General features: G+C 30.1%; 2 protein-coding genes across 6 annotated transcripts in view; one reads left to right on the top strand and one right to left on the bottom strand.

The window, feature by feature from the left end:
* Window positions 1-15,195, top strand: part of LOC105323696 (uncharacterized) — a 168,328-nt gene that overhangs the window by 92,117 nt on the left and 61,016 nt on the right. The gene's annotated exons all lie outside the window — the stretch shown is intronic.
* Window positions 1,690-9,762, bottom strand: LOC136271614 (multiple epidermal growth factor-like domains protein 10). Its single transcript, XM_066071968.1, has 11 exons — window positions 9,615-9,762; window positions 9,042-9,260; window positions 7,909-8,139; window positions 6,423-6,551; window positions 5,698-5,835; window positions 5,335-5,472; window positions 4,679-4,816; window positions 4,247-4,384; window positions 3,300-3,437; window positions 2,872-3,009; window positions 1,690-2,516 (listed from the first exon to the last, which is right to left on the bottom strand). Exons 1-11 carry the CDS (start codon window positions 9,697-9,699, stop codon window positions 2,212-2,214), a joined length of 1,797 nt encoding a protein of 598 aa, XP_065928040.1. The 5' UTR covers window positions 9,700-9,762; the 3' UTR covers window positions 1,690-2,211.

Here is a 15,195-nt window from a genome sequence, read left to right as displayed (position 1 = left end):
ATATATTTAATCATATTTGAGATCAAAGTACAAAGATTTCAGTTTATTTTCATTATTATGAACTTTAACATAATGTGATATAAGAAAGATTAATATATCTCGTGGTCAGAACCCACAAAGAAGATTTCATCACATTGTTGTAAGATACCAAGGACTTCTGTTTATTAAATATCATGATGTAATTACAATCATTATTTTGATAAGGATTTAAAAAGTTATAAACCTTGTTGTAAAATTAGAAAATATGATATATCGCTATGTCAAAATTTAAAGTCTAGTTAACGTTTTTATTTCAGAGTAAATAAGACAGATAAAAGATTTGCTGGTGTTATAAAATACCAAGGACTTATGTATTATTATGAAATCACAATCATTATTTTTTTAAGAATTTAAAAAGTTATAAACCTTCGTTGCAAAATTAAAATAATACATTAGTTCAAAACGTGATAAATATAAAATATCGCTGCGTCGATATTTAAGGTCTAGTTGCCGTTTTGTTTTTTAAGATTAAATAATACATATTAAATATTCGCGAAACTATATTTTTAAAAACAAATTTTAAATGAGCTTTTTCAAACTGATATAAGTTTGGAGGTTATTGTTGATTTTGATTATCTACATGGAGCTTTACAACTCTCTATTGAAAAATAGAAGGTTGGATTACGACGTCATTAGTAAATGTGTATATCATGATATCATGCTATATATTTTCCAACGTTATACTTCTTATGGTAAGAAAGGTACAAAACTATAACCAATGTTTTTTACTATCAAAATTTTATCAATTTTTTTGTTTCAAATACATATTTGTGATTTATTATAAATACGATAATATATGTCACGTCCGTCTAATTTTATGCTGTACTGACACGGATTAGATTACAAGAATAAAAACTTATGCGGTCATGTAATGCTACAAATACAAAAACACAACATTATTCTATTTACATATGAAACACAAAAATAGTACATCAAAGGGACTTTAACCGATTTGACTTAAAATTTTCAAATTTTGTTTTTCCATTTTTAATGTTTATACTGATAAATATAGAAATTTATAATACTATGTCAAAATTTGAAACTCAAATATCAAGTAATAAGCAAGATACGGAGTTCATAATTCTTTGTTTTGTAAACAGAGCTCGAATATTGTCATTTTTACATATGTGTTGTATTGGTGTAAGTTTCGATCAAATATAACTTAGTTTTGTTGATAATAGTATTTATGAAGATATTGAATTAGTTTAAATTGTTTTTTACATGTCATTTTGTCTAAGAAATGTTAAAATTCTTCATTACATTTTTTGTAAACAACTATAAGACTCGAGCTTTGTTTACATAACTATCAATTCTTACCTCTGTATCTCGCTTGTAACTTGACTTCAACATTTAATATTTTGGTCAATCATTTAAAATGCACCAGTTAACCATTTTATGCATAAAAAATAAAAATAAAATGTTTGATCTCAAATTGTGTCCAAGTCCCTTTAAACATTGAACCTAATACAAACAATGTCAAACATAAAAAAAACAAGCTACTTAAAACGAAAACAAATATCAAGTCAATGAAATTTACATTCACTTTGTACAACAAAATTCTTTGCAATGTATTTGCTTTCACTGACACGAAGCCCTGCAAATTCATAGCTAAAAAAAAAAATATTAGTATTATCATTATTGTTATGACTTTTACACCCCTTTTTTTATTTTCATTTTTTAGGGGGGGGGGGGTATACTTCCCACCTTTATATTAGGCATCCACGGATGTTAAATAATTTTTATTACATTGATTGTAGATTGATCAAATTTCCCTGAGTATTCACTGTTGTATTTATACGTTTCATCCTGAGAAATGTTCCTATCCAGTTTTTCCTATCCAACTGGTATTAAGGTAACTCTAACTAAGGAACCCATTTAAGTGATGTGCATTTTACATGACATTGTCTTAACTATAAAGGCTCCGGCTGATGCAACTATAAATTTGTCGTTTTTCTATATAGCCTCTCCAAATTTTATCTCTAATCTATAAGGAAAATTACCCTGCGACGATAGGGAATTTATGTTTTCCATATTTCAAAGGATTTTTAAATAAAAAAAAAACTAAAACCAAAATCTGAACCTCCTTATTGATCGCCATTGATCACCTGGAAAGGAGCTCATAAATTATTGAATAGTTAAGTTGTACTTTGCTGTCAAGCTCCGTAGAGTTATTTAATTTTGATAAATATGTTCCATTTCAACATAAGTGTTGTCTTCAGGAACATTGAAACACGTCTGATTTTCCACCGGACTCTTACACTTTGTATCGTCGTATATTCGCGCCATTATCTCACTTTCAGCTTTCATATGTACATCTTCAGCTTGGACTTCTTTTTTGCATCGTTTAAAATTTTGTTGTCCACACCGTCCTCTTCTATTACAAATTGTGGAGATTATCCAACAAATCCATGTCAGTCCCAATATGGAACATAACGAAAAGATAAAAAAGAGAAGGGTTCTTCTAGACAGCTCGTCAACTGAAACGTAAAGTTCATATAATGTCAACATATTTACCAGAGCAAATTGATGAAACAATGTTCATGAAAAAAGAAATATAAAATATTCTTTTATTGGTATCATCAGTATTCATTATATTACACAAAAATCTCATCATTTGCAGACCATTGAATAAGATACGACAGTTTACTTTGCCAATAGGTGTTTTTTATTTTTTTTTTTATTTTACAAATACTTAGAACATGTAATTTAATTAAACAGATATACATGTATATATATATATATATATATGAAATTTAAAATAAAAAGAAGTACACCTCATTATTCTAATAGATCATGATTTATATTGCTCACACAATTAGTCTATGTACTCACCTGTTTTGCATTGGTCACCATGGTAACCAGCATTACATCCAGTGAAGCATGTTCCATTGGTGAAGGAACACTGGTTTAAATCACGACAGTGTCCACAGGTCTCATTACAATCAACTCCATACGTTCCTATCTCACAATCTGCAAGAGTTTCGTGTTTTGAAGACAGTCTCAATAAAAAATAATCTTGGTTAACATTAATATGGGTATGTTGAATATTCATTTTTCTATGATTTTTAATGTATTACTAAACTTGTGATTTGGATATTTTTTTTAATTGACTCTTTAGTTGCAATGTATTGTTTGTTAAATCATTTATTTGCTTGCATATCATTATTTTTCTATGCATGAAAGTAAAAAGGATATATAGAAATATTTTGATTTGCTTCGTTTGACCAGAACATGAAGTTGATAGCGAATCATTGTCGTACGTTGTGTACAATTGTCTTGTGTATATCCGGGTTCACATCCGTTTGGACAAGCCCCATCCACGTGGTTACACGGCACCATATCTTTACAGTGTCCACAATCAGTCTGACAACCATCACCGTACTTCCTGTGTGTACATTCTGTAACATAAAAGCGTCATCTTTCATTGATTTTTTAAAACATTTTTTTTTAAATTAACATCATTATTTTACACTCATTGTTCTAGTATTCAGTGCTAGCAATACAATCTGTAAAGAAATATTTCAGCACGCGTCACCAAATTAATTGTTTGTTTACTCAAAGACCATCGTAGAAGGAGGCGTTGTCAATCAGGGCTGTGTACTAAACTCCGAAGTGCTCAACCTGATAAAAAAATATTTGGGAAATAACACAATAACACAATCAACACTATATAATTTCAATTATTCGTGACAAAAGCTCACACCAGAAAGATGCAGGCGTTTTCAGCATGTACGTTATATTCCTGGCAACGTTTTGTATTAGATATTGATCTTAGTAAGAGTATCCAATGAAAAACACCTAAAATGTAGATTACAGGAAAAACCAAGAGCCTTTGGTATCTCTTTTTCTGTTCTTGCAACAGGCTGTATTCAATTTAAATATTTATTTATTTATTTATTATTTACATACATGTTTATTTCACCCTCAATATTGTTTAAAAGTTTAGGCAATCCGTAACGAAATTTATATAGATAGAAATATAAGTTGTCAATTCTGTAACTGCAACTGGAAGATACTTTGTGTTTGAATGGCATATTTTTTTGGATTTTTTTTTAAATACCTCAGTTGATATAAATACAAGATATTATATTATGCAAGGTAAACATGTTAAAATGAAAATGATACTAATATCATGTACAATATGCAAGTTAAAAGCATAAATGTGTCTACATGTTGGTGATTTTAGTAAAATAAATCCTCTACTCACGTGTTTTACATAAATCCCCGTAATACCCAGTCATACACCCCGTTATGCATGTTCCGTTTGTATGTAGACATTGGTTTGCATCACGACAATGTCCACATTGTTCTCTGCATCGATCACCATACCATCCCTTGTCGCAGACTTTATTTTCAATTATAACATAAATATAAACATAAAAATAAACAAAATATTAATGTTATATGTTTATGAATTATTTAATTGACTCTACCAAATAAGTGACAAATAAAACATCATTGTATATTGATATTTGCATAACCTCGTGGTATATCTAGTTAGAGTGTCATTTTCTCTATTATAAAAAAGAGAAAATGTGATGCAAATAAAACAAAATTGAAAATGTGCTCTAAAGAACTGCTTTCGAAAGATGAGTGCCACTGTTTAGAAACAATGTGTTCGGTAACATTTCTGATGTACCTGTTTTGCACCTATCTCCTATGAAACCTGGTTCACATCCGGTTACACACGTTCCATCCACGTGGTGGCACTGCATCATGTTTTTGCAGTGCCCGCAATCAAGCTGACAGTCCTTTCCATACTTTCCTGCAGTGCATTCTGTACGAAATGATTTTACTAACATCAATGACGAAATACGTTTTAAGAAATATTGTCATATTTTTCATACGATAAAGAAGCATAGTCATAATTGAAATAAACTTGACATATCTATGCGTTTTACTATACATATCTTAGTGACTTTATTTCGAGAATTATTTAAGCTTAACTAGTTTGCGATTAATATGTAGTTTACAGTGCTGCTATCGAAAATGTTAATAAAACAATAATACTCTATTTTATATCATGTATCCTGCTTCCTATCCTGAAAATAAGCTTAATCTTGTTTTATCCTATCCCATTTCATCAAAATATAGAAATAAAAGTTAAACAGAACGAAAGTAGAGGAACAAATGATTTTATCAACTAATGTAGTACTACAAAACACTATAACGTTAACAAACAGGTAAGCGATTGGATTTTTTTTATATAAGAGAACTGTTTGTGACTAGAGGAACGTAGAACATTCTCATATCGAATCAAATTTGATTTATAGCATATGAAACACATGTACTCACGTATTTTGCAGAATGCACCTTGATACCCAGCATCACACCCATTTAGACATATTCCATTGCTATTGGAACACTGGCGGATATCTAGACAGTGTCCACAGGTTTCACTGCAATCCACCCCATATGAACCTATTTCACACTCTCCAATCACGAACAATAATAATTATGATAATGTGTTTGTATCAATCATAATATAATAACAATTTCTATGAATAATATGACTGTATAAACTACGATAAAATTAAATATAGACAAATGGTTAGAACATTCAAACGGAGACAAACTCTCTTTCAATCTTTATATTAAACTTGCACAACATTTAAATTTGTCCTTTAAAAAATTATGAATCATAATTAATATACGTACTTTGTGTACACGTTGGTTGTTTATACCCCCACTTACATCCATGTACACATGTCCCGTTAATGTGATTGCACTGGGATACATATCTGCAATGTCCACAATCATTCTGGCAATGTTCTCCATATTTCCCATTTGTGCATTCTAAAAACAATATGTCAACACTACTCAAGAACGTTTCAACGAAATTATTTACATGGTTGCCATTAGTATTCTGGGAAAAAATTTTAAAGGTTTAAATAAAAAAATTAAATAAATTTTTAAAGACAAAATAATATGTTTTTGCATTTTTTGAGTTAGATATGAGTTGTCAATAATTCAAAAAAACAAAAAACAAAGTGTGTTTTTATGTATCTGAACTTTTTGTTACTTCGTACTATACATACGACGGAAGTACTTGCATATTAATCAAAATCATAGCAATGCAACAGTTTACATAATAAATGCTTCTTAAGGTTTGCAAAAATAGTTTTTTATGAAAATATTATTTTCAAAAATTATCTAACATTTTTTATGCGTGTGCTTACTTTGTTGATCCCATTTTATATGAAAATAACTGATCGTATTTCAGATCTAATAGATTGTAAGTGTGCTAATTGGATTCTTAGTATGAGTTTGAAAGGTTGTTCATGTCATAAAATGTGGAATGATGAATGTTTGAAAAAATATAAAGAATTGATTTCCTGAGTTTAACATTGAGATATATAGCAGACAAACTAGTCTTTGATTACCTGATCGACACCTTTCGTCTTTGTAACCAGGTTTACAGTCCAAACAGGCGCCTGTTTCCATGTAACAGTATTGACAATTGACATTTGAGCAACAGTCTGCTCCATAGTACAACCCAGTGTTAGGACATCCTTAAAAAACAACTGATGGTTACCAAAAGCTTAATATTAGGAATTCTTCTTCATTTCTAATCATTCGTATCCCCATACATACATTTGCTGTGTGTATCAATGAATTAATTTTTTTAACAATTAAACGCCGGTTACTTTACAAAACAGGTCATGCTATTTTTATTGATTATTTCACATGTCAAAGCAATCAATAAATTTGGATTGAAGTGTTGAAAAATTCACGTGCTATAAAATGAACGAAAAGCTCTAAATGGTGATTGTTAATATAATATTTGTATCTTATTCAATAAGAAAAAAAATAAAATAGATCCAGTGTTCTGTGATGTCATACTTTTTTGTGAGATTTTGATTTCTTAAAAATTTGTGCAGGAGAGTTGTATATATTCTACGTGAATATAATCACATGGATTTACTGTGGATTCCTTATTTTACGCGAGCACTTAATTCCGCGATTCAACGATCTACCATCATTTCGAGAGAACATAAAATCGCAAATGCCGAAATTTCATCATAGTTTCACGTATTTTACATGTCTCCCAAAATTAAAAGCGAGATTTAGAATTCGCGAGACGGGATTCTCGCGATTTAACTCGGATATTAATTCCTCGCGATTATTTAGGAACTTACAGAAATTAGAATAAATGTTAAGTTCAAGATATTTTTCACAACTCAATGTTATCCTTAATTTCCAATTGTTATTAATTTTATCTATGCTAAGGGGTTATATCTCGTTGTCTGACTTTTATTTTATTTCAGTTTCATGTCTAAATTCTTTAATTTTTTTATCCTAGCGATTAATCTTAAAATAATTTGTGGTTTTCTGACACAGTTAACAATACATCTAAACAAGATCAAAGATTTTACATCAACAAAAAAATACGGTTTTATTCTAAAATATGCTGTAGTTTATGTTTTTCTAACATCTCAAAAAATGTTTTGACATTTTTGAGTTGGAATCAGTTCTCTTTTTAATTTAACTTTCATCAGAGAATTTTACGAGTATGGAGTTGCTTTAAAAAGATAATGCTAATCGAAAATCCGTTCAATCTTTAAAGGTAACATATCGTAACTTATTAGTTTTTTAGCATTAATCCCAAAAACTTTAAAGGGAAGATTAAATGCATTTAATTCTGTCAAGATTATTAGAAATATGAAATTGATTAAACTTAGCGTAAAATTAATATGTGTACTAAAAGGAAATAAATTATAATAAATTAATCGACAATATAATTCATTTCGAAAAAATGTCAACAAGTAGATAATGAGCTGTCAGAAAAATAAAAAAAAAATATTTATATAGAGAAAAGGTGTTTTTGACATAAATATTTGATAAGGCATAATAAATTCAATAGCTTACCATAGACTTCTACTTCACAAAGCATGTTTTTTGCATATGTAGATTTATAATCAGGATACTTGACACCTGGTCGTATCTCGTTGTAGTATATAACATATTGTGCTTTTGTCGAGCATGAAATGTTAACAATAGCAGGTACAGTGAAAACTGTATAGTTACTGTCGCTGAAGCACATAAATCCATCTGATATATTGGTTGTATTGGATACATAAACAGATGATCCAACACTGCCTGTTTAAACAAGCAATCATCAATAAGTTATATAAGCTGTTATCATTTAATTTGTTTAATATAGTGAATAACCGACTGCTTACAAGTGACTTACGGCGATGTCAGTATAAATCTATTACATAATATAATTTATTTTTTAAATATCTTAAAGGGGCATGGTCACGATTTTGGTCAATTTTATTGTTCTGTTTTTATTATTTGCAATGCTTAAGGATTGCATTTCTAATGATCAAACGAAATTTGGGTGCAAGTCGTTGAATTTTAAGCAAGATTCAGGGCTTACAATTCTTCGTCATGTAAGCAAGGCTCGTGTCCTGTTTTTGTTTATATAGGTTCAATATACCAGTAAAAATCTGTTTAAAGCTGGTTTGTCTATCTAATTATTCATTTTAAGCATAAATAAACAGTTCCTAACGATTAACACATTCATTTTATGTCTAAAACTGGAATTTTCACTTTAACATTCAAAATGTAAACAAACGTTTTGTAAACAAAGCGAAGAATTGTAAGCTCTGTAACTCGCTAATAACTCATCAAATGACACTCAAATTTTGGTTGCCTATTAAAATTCCTTTACTGAAGCACTGTAAACATTAAAATCGAAAAAAAAAATTGACCAAAATCGTGACCATGCCCCTTTAACTCTCTCGTTAATTTTGCATCACTCATATACAGCAACAAAGGAAACTTATGAAAAATTGGTACCAACTACATAAAACGCAGAAAAAAAACATTCCTTTAATGTACACGTACAATATAGGCCTAATTATGTTTTATCTACATACGTGTACATGTGTTCATGGCGAAATATTGTTATATTCAGATAATAGTATAATTTAGGAAACGTTTAAAAAATACAAAAAGAAAGATATGTAAAAACAGATTTAAAGTGTTAGCTTAACCCCAATGTCCATAGTACTTCATGTAATAGACCACTATGTGATGGATTCTGTGGATGCTGGTCAGGTTCGCCCACCAGGTGGCGTTTTGATCCCCATACGTTTTAGAACACTCTCCAGCTTTCCCCGTTTGGTTTGATTTACGACCGTCTACGGCATTTTGAGCGTCTTCGTCATGCCATACTCTACTCTGATATGCCGGTTTATTCAGTGCAATATTGACTGCCAAAAACAACCACATACATCACTTATTCTTGATTACAATAAAATAACTCAAATTTTCGTTGGTGCTTCATGGTTGTATTCGTTACTGTTAATTTGCCATCTCTTAACTAAGAAAACGCTTTAAAATATACCGTTTGCATTGATATAAGTCATAAACTACAAGCCTTTACTAATGCATTTTCAAACCATGAACGCTTTCTTTAAAAAAAAATCTCTGTTAGCTCTTAAATAACTTTAAGAGGTGAAATGTGTTCAGACTTTTCATAACCTCAAATAATTGTTTTTCTTTGGAAAAAAATTATTTCTTAAGTTAATCATACAATGTGTTATCAATCTTTAAATAATACTCACCAAATGCACCGGATACGGCCAGGATACTTAGGCAAACGATGATTTTATAAGAAGTGTCACCGAGCGGTAACAACATGATTAGCATCTTGTATGATGAAGACCATTCTTTTAAAGCGCATTTAGATAGAATATTATTTTTTTTTGAACTCAAAGTCAAGTGAGCTGCTTGGGAGTCTTGACAAATAATAAACTTTCAAATTGAAAATGCACAAACGCAATAATATCTTGTTGAGTGAAAAGGAAGTTAAAACACCAATGGCAAGGCGGGTCTACATGCGTACTTGATTCTTTTAAAATATAGAGTTTGTCTGTCGTTCATTCTGTTTAGATGTATTTACAAATTCATAAACTGATATATCATAAAGAAATCGATTAGATTTTTGAGAAGAAAAAAAAACACGTAATGCAACCAATGTAAAAACGACATAATCTTTAGGACAATGGATACTGCATATCTCATTGAACAATAAATATCAGAACTATAAGCTTAATCAAATTAAGATGTACAACATGCTTAGAATTTTTATTTTGCCCTGAAGTTTCCTCTGATTGTGGTTTATATTTCCTTTAAGAATTAAATGTGAAAGCTAAATTATATAAACGTAAATTGATATGCTTTTGAAATTATCAGACATATTTTGGTGTTGGCGATAAATGTTTAGATTATAACATATTGTTGAGACAACAGCGTATTAATAAGGTCAAAATAGTTATTACAGTCTGTCCCAGGTAACTGTTTTCGTCACTTATCGACTAAAGTTTATGGAAATACACATACTTGTCCATGAAGTGGAGTTAAGATCCATGTAAGAAAAAAATCTTTTAAATCATTTAACATGAACAAATGCCTAATGGGAATCATAATGGGAAATGTATACATATTTTTCACTCAGAAATACTCAGGACATCTCGCACAATTTTTCAACGGTATCATCTGGGCAAATTTTATTTGTTTGCAATGCAAAATCCCCCTATACTGTCTATTGTTGGTTGTGTATTGAAACAAGGGGCGGTGGATAGGGCGTTTTAGATATGGACATTTTTGTTCTTGTTGAAAAAAGCAGTTTAGGCACAAATGCATTTATAATTGTCAAAATATTGAGCTAAACGTTGTAGAAGCAGAAACTCGGGATATATTATAGTTGTTATCTCAATTACAAGAAGGCTTGGTGTTATATATGAATAAACAAACATATCACTCATTTTAGTTTATTCACTAAAAACCAGGTTTTTCGTATAGTAGGTACATTGTATAATATATCTGTAAATTATAAAGACATTCAAATAAACACAAAATCATAAGAAAAGGCGAAAGTACAGTCGATTTTGACAATGTTTTAAGTTTCAGATGACATAAGTGTTCATCAGCTCGTTAAATGACAGTAAATTCAGATAGAGATGGGAATTACTAAATTCGGTGTACTCTTGCATTATATAAAATTATATGTCATCACAATATATTTATTATTTCTTAACAGTACTGAATGTTTACGTAATATAGAATTACAACTTTAATAACAAATTAAGTTGGGTAGGAATAAAACACCAACTATAGCATCAGTGATTTCGTTCTAGAATCGCTCTGAAAATACCAACCCTTCACACTATCCTATCAAATCGTAGTTTATAAATAATGCCATTCGGTCAGAATAGAGGTTATAGAATAAATATAATATTTTACAAAGGTTATGTACTGCCAATTTTCAAGTGGTTTTCATTTTGATGGTTTAAAAAACTTCCTGCTGTGTAAGATGCTGTTATAATTATCTAGTAATTGCAATTTTGGCAGGTTCAAGGGTGTAATTTATTCTTGATTTGTCAAAACATTTAACAAGCTAATACAGCCTTGTTAAAACCACTTCATTGTATTCGTAAGTTAGGCTGCATTGTCAAAATTAAATACGAATTGCTCAATTTAAAAAGTAAAGATAAGTGTTTGTTTATGAGCTGGATACGCGTGTAATTTAGTACGCAATATAGGTCAAAAGTGTACTCGACATTTTGGCGAATTCCTGTGTTGAAAAAAATACGCATGCTTAAGTTAGGGTGTTGTTCCCTTTTCGACATATATTAAACTGCAATGAATGAAATATATTTAGAGAGAGATGTTACATTACTATCTCTTATATCAAGTGTGGTCATGCATTAGAGCAGTCAGAGAACACTAGGAAACCAATTATAAAATATACGAATCTAAACATTTCAATATTGCTTGCATTGACTCCTCTTAAAAGGACATGTTGGAGTCAATGCTTTTATGACACAAGAAGCAAAGTTGTGAACTAAACTTTAAGAATTTGCTTACATATAGACTAAATAACAAAGAATTTAAGTTTATAAGATATTGTCTGATCATTGTCATGATATATGTCGATAATGTTCTTATTTCACATTAAATGCGTAAAGTGCTAACACAGTTACTGTTGACAAGCCAGTCATGTAATCTGAATGATCGTTTGTGCATCCTGTGTGTTACTACGTGTACTAGAAAAAAATAGTTGCAATCTTCACCTGCGTTAGCGTGTGTGTTCGTAAACATATTTGCGTTTATTCATTTTTTATTCTTATTTGCCAAGATTTATCTAACTTAAAACAATGACGAGAAGTTTTTTGTTTCTAATGAACGGTATGCCCTTTTAACGTATCATAGAAAAATATTGATTGTTTGATTTCCCGAAGACCTAAGTTCGAACAATTTACACACACACACACACACACACACACACACACACACACACACACACACACACACACACATATATATATATATATATATTTATTTATAAGTCTAATTACAACATACTTTTTAAAAACAATAGCGACCGAAAAAGGACAGGAAAATACTAGTATTCTATTAACTGATATGTTTTAACACTTGATCGGCAGATTTGGGTTTGATAAATGAAAATTTTTTCCATAATTAATCTATTTTAAGCACCCTTTGTTTTGCTGTTATTGTCTTATCAATATTTAATAAATGGGCATAAGTCGGCATCGAAATGTTGTTTAGAAATATAATAAGCTCGGCTTCGCCTCGGCTTTTATATATCTAAACAAGATTTCTCGACCTCGGAGGTTATTCTGCAACATTCATGAAAACTCGTACTATATTTCTTAATAACATATTCGTGTGGTATAGTGGAACTCCACCTCTAAGGTTCACGCTTTAGAACATGGCAGGTCCTCGTCTAAAACCCCGAGATAGAATTTTCTTTTCACACACTCGTTATAAAGAATTATTCTATATTCATACATTTATATATTCTATATTTAGATTTATATATGATGTCATATAAAAGATAAAATCATTAAGTTGTTAACTGGCTTGTTTTCTTTTAACAACTTCTATAAAACATGAACACGTTCTATCTATGTCACTTTTAATGACATTAAAATATTTCTGTCGACAAACGCTGATTGTTTCTATTCTAAAATGTAACAATCTTCTTTTTTAGGAGTAAAGCCCCAAAATAAAGCATGTTAGTGTTGAGCATTACATATGTACTAATGATTAATGTTTGTACATTAGAAACAATATATAACATTTAATAGTGTAAAAATGGTTAAAGAGCAAATATTGATAAGATACTTTTATTTAGTATATGTTAATAATACAACGTCTAAACATTAGGTATGTGATTATCCAAAATTGATCATTACATAAAATAATTTTCAATTCATTGCATACCGATGATGATGTCACTCGAGTAGGGATTCACCTTAATTGCTATGCAGGCACGTTTATCTAATTCATGGACATTTTCACTCCCGATATATATTTTGATATTTTGCCAATTTTTTTTGTTTTTTTTTTTGAAATCTTTAAATTCGATTTTAATGCATTTAAGTCCAAATCTTTCCAATCTACAGAGACTGATTTCATTTTGAAATTAAGTCTTATTCTAAAAAAAAGGCCCACCCTTCCTGTTATTATGTGTAAAACTAAAAAAAACTACATTTCATTTACTTGGCAAATAATAGTCAAATACTTTGTTGAAATTTGTCTTTTATGGTTGCTTTTTAACACGAAATATCAAACATCAGAATCCCATCAAGCATAAAGTGCTGAATGTGTACGTATTCATTTAATGATATTAAGCAGGAAATGTCTCTTTTAAAAATTCAAAAATGATTATTCTTAAACGGTCTTTTCTTCCAAACTCGCTTTTCAATAAAGAAAATAATTTAAGAAAAAGTACCAAAAATATAATTACAAAAAGGATTCTTTTTGGCAAATTTTGTTACTGATGCAGAATCAGATCTTTAGCAAACAAAATATCATTTTCTTTTAGAACGTGGCAGTAATTTAGTCACAATGCCAATGATTGACACCATATCAAGTACAGTTAAGTTTTATCCTAAAATATGTAACTAAAATAGGTAACTAACTATTGTTAATGGAAGTGTTTGAACTTCGATGTTTATATAAATGTGATCTCATATGGATATGTTAATGTCTTCATAATGCGACTCTTGTTTTTTCGGTTCCAATGAGAAGTAAATATTCATTCCCCCGGGTCGTTTTAAGCTGTCATAATTGTTTGAAGCGTTCTGAAGGTTTGGCTTGGCGTCGTCAGTGGGATGTTTATGGTAAGGATTTGTAGACTTCCGTCCTACCTTGAGGAAAATGACAACAATGGCTACCAATAGAAACATGGCGAGAGCACCTATGATGGCATAGAGATATAGGGTCGATATACCTTCGCCTAAAATAAAGAACAGTAAGGATATTGACATCGTGAATTTAAAGGGACATGATCTTGACTTTTTTTGGGGTCAAATTTTGTTTCTCTATTTTAATCGGTTGCAATGCTTTAGTAATACATTTCCAGCTATCAACCAAATATTGGGTCAGCCGTAGAGTCATCAGCAAGATACAGACCTATGTAAACAAGGTTCGTGTCATGTTTTTCATTTTTCGTTGGTTTGATGTACAGGTCAGAGTTCTTTTTCAAGCTTATTTTTTATCTTCTAATTCGTTTCCAAAAAAAAGTTCACAGTGTTTTTCACTTTTAAGCATTAAAAACTTAAACCAAAAATGTCCTTGACTTTGATTACATAGCAAATAAAAAAAACTAACAACTGACAATAACATTTTGGTAGACTATTAGAATTATCATTACCGAAGCACTGTAAACATTAAAATTGGAAAAATAAATTTCGACCGCAATAGTGACCTTCCCCCAAGGTGTAAAGAAACTTTGTAAGATCTTACTTTCTTGAATTGCAAATATAACTTATTTTTTGTTACTAAAATGTCTGTTGAAATCGCTAAAAATATAGATATATCCAAATTTAATATATAAGATTTGTCCAAAGCTAATTTCTAACTGTTTGAAACGGAAACGGTCTAACATGTACTCATACCTGTTAAACAAAAATCATCAGTCCAACCTTGTTGACATCCATCTGCACATTTTCCAGTCATCCCGGAACATGGTCTAGCATGTTTACAATGACCACAGTCCAACGAACAATTTGGACCGTACTTGTAAGGCAGACATTCTAAAAGGTTTAACCTTACAATTGATTTTTTTCATATAAAAAGAGAAATAATTAAATTTCGATTGATTTTTGTTTT

The sequence above is a fragment of the Magallana gigas genome, chromosome 9 (genome assembly GCF_963853765.1).
Source record: "Magallana gigas chromosome 9, xbMagGiga1.1, whole genome shotgun sequence".
NCBI lineage: Eukaryota > Metazoa > Mollusca > Bivalvia > Ostreida > Ostreidae > Magallana > Magallana gigas.
Note: the sequence above shows the minus strand (reverse complement) of the source record. Positions and strands in the feature narration are given on the sequence as shown.

What these genes read in the sequence shown, in the direction of transcription:
- LOC136271614 (XM_066071968.1), bottom strand. Translation starts at nt 9,699, where the DNA reads ATGCTAATCATGTTGTTACCGCTCGGTGACACTTCTTATAAAATCATC. An exon ending in AGGTGCATTCTGCAAAATAC is followed by an intron (nt 4,817 to 5,334) that starts GTGAGTACATGT and finishes CATTTCGTACAG; the next exon opens with AATGCACTGCAGGAAAGTAT. An exon ending in AGGAGATAGGTGCAAAACAG is followed by an intron (nt 4,385 to 4,678) that starts GTACATCAGAAA and finishes TTGAAAATAAAG; the next exon opens with TCTGCGACAAGGGATGGTAT.